General features: G+C 40.4%; 1 protein-coding gene across 1 annotated transcript in view; it reads right to left on the bottom strand.

Annotated features, from left to right (window-relative positions):
* Positions 1-4,587: 4,587 nt before the first annotated feature.
* The window catches only part of RAB8B (RAB8B, member RAS oncogene family), an 81,555-nt gene continuing 80,907 nt past the window's right edge, over positions 4,588-5,235 (bottom strand). The window contains exon 8 of the mRNA XM_045294953.1: positions 4,588-4,662. Coding sequence (XP_045150888.1) covers positions 4,588-4,662 — 75 coding nt within the window. The remainder of the gene's footprint in view (positions 4,663-5,235) is intronic.

The raw sequence follows: 5,235 nt of genomic DNA, 5'->3' as shown, positions 1-5,235 counted from the left end.
GGCTTTATTTGATTTCCCCCAGGTTTTCCAAAAAAGGGTGCTGAGGTGTTCTGGGGCCATCCTCTGATAATAGAAACATCCCTTCCCCCATCAGGCTTTACCAGAGGCCTGCTTACTTATTTGTCTCCCTCAATTTGTGACCTCGGGCAGGGGCAGAGGAGAAAAAGTCGGATTTCTCCTGACAGATTTGTATGCTGTTTATGACCATCTAGGCTTTACCTCACCTCCTAGGGAGGAAGAGGCTAACTTGAATACTCAACTACATCTGTTCTTCTGTGGGCCCCATCCCTCCCGTTACAATTACAGCCATGACTTCAGAAGAGGACTTAATTCTTTTGCCTATCTTTTCATGATTTGATTACCTATAGGTCTTAGTCAAAGCTGCCTCAAATGCTTTTTGGAGCTGAGCCATGTAATGAATAAATAAAATTACACATAGGAGGTTTTTCCAAAGAAGGTAACACCCACGCGTTCTCTAGGCTTCTGCTAATGCTAACAGACCTGGACAATGAGGGTGAGAAGGGACAACAGGGGCGAAGTTCTCAGTAAAACAGAGTAGGGCCACTAGTCAGTCCTCCTGAGGTTTAGGTTGGGTTGGAGAGAGGATATGAAGATGGTTTTGGATGAAAGCTTTTCTCTGTGAGGCAAGAGATCAAAGGTATGTCTTCCCATGAATGAGCAAAAGGAGGGAAGCTTGAAAAGCATCGCTGAGGTTTAAGATGGTTGGGGGACAATCCAGGACCCACACATGAGCACAGTGATAGGATTCCATGCGGGCAAGCAGCGTGTATTTGTTACTTGCTACAGTATCTCAAGTCTAGTGGTTACGCAGCCCCAAACCACCAGCTGCTGTGCAGGAGAAATACTAGCCCTTCTATTCCCATGAAGAGTTCGTCTCAGGAAAACACACAGGGGCAAATCGAACCTGTCCCATGGGGTCTGTATGACTTGGTTATCAACCCAATGGCATTGAGTTGTTTTGTTTTTAAACCAAAGTTTGGTGGTTCAAACCACTAGCCACTCACCAAGAGTAAGAGGAGGCTGTCTGCTTCAGGGAAGATTGCAGCCTCAGACACCCTGTGGAGCAGCTCTACTGTCTGGCAGGATTGTTACAGGTTAGGCTTTTGCTATCATGATTGGAGTCAAATCCCAGCAACTTGAAGAAACCATCTCAAGTGTGGAATCCATTTCAACGAGTCCTGAGTATTTTCATTATGTAATCTTTATTTTAGATGAACATTATTGTAAAAAAAAAAAAGTTCACCGGGAATAAAATCCATTACAAAAAAAGAAAATCCACAGCCTCAGTATCGGTACTCAGTTAATGAACTGACTTCGGCAAGTTTAAGCACATGACAAGTCCACCTTATCTGCAGGGACTTTTCTCATTGAGCTGTCGGGGCGGAAATAAAATAAGCGTAATCACACACAACAGGATAATTTCATGGCGAAACTAGATCTTTTCCTTTAAGGACATGATTTTAGTCAGCATGTCTATGGTTTTGCATTAAAGGAACTGCCATGTCAGCTGAAAACAAACTAAAGCCAAACTGTAAGGCCATTGGAACAAACAATGATTAAATTCACATTTTAAAAAAAGAAAATGAAATTAAAAGTTCCATTCATTCTTGGCAGCAAGAAACGCAACAGGATGTGGCACATGAATTTGCACAAAAAAACCCCAGCAACAAATCTGAAAATATCTCTAAAATACTAGTTAATTTTATTATCTGTACATTTCAGTCACTTAAAATTTTTTTCATAGTAAACATGACTGCTGTTCACTTATTAGTCTAAAAAAGAGGTTTGATGCTACTGCAAAAGTGTGCTAGAATTTGGAAATTTCATTAGAATATCCTGCCCTTCGAAGCCAAAGGATTTCGTTTGTAGACATGCCTTTTGATTTTTGCCTTCTTTGGCTATAACAAGAAGGAAAAAAGGGTGTCTTTTCTGTTGAAAAATTTTCCCCTAAAAATCCTGATTATAGAAGTGAGTGCTTAAAATCTGAGTTAAGTAAGCCAACATTATGAAATGCGGTCTACAATTGTAAACCTAGAAGTTCACCTGTACAGATTAAAAATTGAACGCATTAAGGAATCCAAGTCAGAAACTAGGCAACAATGTCTGCTTCAAGGTAGCACTTAAACTAGTCACAAGAAAAACATTATAAACCTTAATACAGATTCTCAGCATTCAGACCTATAAAATGCAGTTTATAATCTCTGACATAGAAACTTGGGCAAACATTGATCGATATTGCACAGCTAAGTTAATTTATAGAGATGGGGAGGGAAGACTGCATTACTGGGCATGACAAGTCTGTTCTAAAACACCCGCCTTCCTGTCCCAACTACAGTCCTCCTGTAGTTTAAACAAAACATAAACCCTAGGTTTCAGACACTGCTTACAGACTGGTTCCGCTTTTTTGTCTTCTGTTTTACCAGATATTAGAATGCTAGATAGCTAAATGAGGTATAATTAAAAAGTAGTCTTTCAAAGTGAAGAGTAGATGTTCTTCTGAACATTCACAACAAAAATTACACAAAATGTTCCTGTAAATATTCAGCAACCAAGAACTGGTGCACAGGTCGATCTCTTCTCAAACTGACTGAAATCAAATAGAGCTAAAATCAAGTTCCCAGTGAAACCTTTGAAAAGCAACTGGTTTACACGCTACTTTGTTCTAGCACACTTCCACGGTCTGGTGCCCGCAGGCTCTTCTTTGAAAAGGTAGCCTGAACCACAGATACTGCTGCAGAAGTCGCCATGTACCTCATCTCCGTAAGACCACAAAAACAGTCACACAAAATGAGAATGCTTCCATTTCAACAGGGAACAGACAATTATCCGCCACAAAATCCATCTACAAAAAGGAGGGTGGTGGTGGAAATAATGCATTGTATGTACATTATTATTAAGCAAAGTGGAATATTTATTGGGTAATTTTACCATGCAGAAAGTGAATTTTATGGTCTTTTTAAGCTCAAATTATATACAATTTAGCAAAGCTAAATGTAAGAAAATAGCAAGGACATTTTATTTCTATATAACAGAGCATATACCCCCAATTGGCTGCTACTTCAAAGAACACTTTGACTCATCTAACTTGTACAAGCTCTTTCAAAGGGAAGTTCATGTTCATGGAGACTAGCTAGTAATCCAGTTAAGACAAAAGAAGAAGGAATACACTCAAGGCAAAGGACTGTTAAAAAAAAAAAAAGAAAACATTAACCACAGCATATGTCAGTTTTGGTTTGCAGACAACCCCTGAGATATAAACCAAAGTGTTAAGACACCAAATCGTCCGAGGTAAATTACTAAGTACATTCACACATGGTGTCACGATCTTTGCCTTTCAGCAGGCTTGCTGTGACCACCCAGGAAACTGCTTGGATCTTTTTCAAAAAATGAGTTAAGAATGGAGGTTTCTAAAAAAATTCCTCTTCCTTCCCTCAAAATGTAGCTAAGCTGAGATGGCTGATTTAAAATCAACTTTCAATCAGAGAATGACTGATTCTCCTACGATAGTAAGAAACTGAATGGTCTTTGTTTTTGTATAATAGCCTGCATTTTCAATGGTTTACTCTTTCTTAAACAGGCTATCTAGGTAACAACAGCAATAAAACCCAGGGACGTTGAAATGTGTCAATGATCAGTTTAGTATATTGCATATCCATCAAAAACAGAACTAGCGGACTTGCTGCCCCTAGCTTGCGCATAAATGTTCAAAGAGGAAAGGTTGGTTGAGCCAAGCATTCTGGCTCCCCGTCTTAACTTGAAGTAGAGTTCTGTCATCCCAAGCAACCATTTCCATCTTCATTCACCATTCTTAACTCACGTGTGGCAGTACCCTTTGTGAGGCAAAATGAGCACACGGGGGGCGGGGTGAGTGTTAACAGAATTCATTTCCCTAATCACCTCTTTATTTTCCCCTCCTGGGTTCCGATATGAAGGCTAGAATAACAGCAAAGACGTAATAATGGTCTGAGTTTTGGCACACAGATGAACACGATCTACTGTTTGTTACTGAGAGATGGGCTTCATATGCAAACTGCACCAGGAGTACAGGTGGGGAGAAAGGCAGCTGGCCTAATGGCTGAACCAAGTTCTGTAACAGCGAACCTAAAGAGGTCCTTCGCATGGAACAGCAGCTGCTTTAAAACGGAAATCTTGCTAATATTTTTCCTAATGAAAAGGCAAGACTTATCCTAGATGTTGCACTAGGTCAATTATTTTTATTTATTTATTTTTAAAACAGCGTGTTCCCACACACACAATAAAAATAAAACAAAAAATTATCATTATTAACACTAAGAACTCTCTCTCCTAAATTTATATCAACACGGTCATCTTTCTCCCTACAGGTAAGCTTTCTGCAAACTGAAATCTAAGTCTAGCTCTTGTTAACTCTTTAGGCGGGAATATGATAGGAATTGGGTGATATCAATCATTCAGCAAGCTTGGAGAGGGGTAGCTGTCATATTGGGTATTCCAGTGCGACAGAACCACGGAGAGATGCGTTTTGAAGTTTTAAAAAACCCTACAAACCAAATCTTTTTGCCTGTGTGCAATGGCACCTCAAGAAGCTCACAACTGGACACAGACAACAATGTTCACATGCGCTGTGTTTCTGGTCAAGGTGTCCTCACGATCAGTCACACGCTGGCGGGAACAGTAAGGACAAAGGCCAGGCAGAGGGACAGACAGCTTTTCAAATGCAGAAGCCAACGGTTTAAAACGTGAGGCTTGCAAGCACCCCGCCACTCCTTGCAGAGTCCTGGAAGGAAGCAAAGTTCTACACAATCTGAAGAAACTGTGGCCATTTTTAGGAACTTTTCAAATCAATGTTAATCGGTGTTCAATGGTTCTTCTGGGAGAAACTCACAAACTAGAGGCTTTAAAGCAAATGCTGCCAGTGCAGTCATGTTGGTGCTAAGAACTGGACCCAATGTTCTGTCATTTTAGTATCAGAACCTCTGCTTTAAATGTTCTAGGCTTCAAAGGAAGAAAAGAAAAGAAAAAAATTCCCAAGAGCATCAAATTAGTCTAGAATATTATGAGACAAAACTGTGCTGGGCATCTGAGCCCGAGATTGTGCTGGATGGGGAAAGGTGAACACTGATGTGCACAGTGAAAAAGAAAGGTAGCAGCTTCGGCAACAGGCAACAAAAGAGGAAAGACAAGGTTAAGTCCCGCAGGTGTCTCCACTTCTTGGCTTCCCAGTTTGAAAACAGG

This window comes from Echinops telfairi, unplaced genomic scaffold (assembly GCF_000313985.2).
Source record: "Echinops telfairi isolate 266 unplaced genomic scaffold, ASM31398v2 ScPeMD7_4048;HRSCAF=4782, whole genome shotgun sequence".
In the NCBI taxonomy this organism is placed as follows: Eukaryota; Metazoa; Chordata; class Mammalia; order Afrosoricida; family Tenrecidae; genus Echinops; species Echinops telfairi.
The sequence above is the reverse complement of the archived record's forward strand: the minus strand, read 5'-3'. Positions and strand labels throughout refer to the sequence as shown.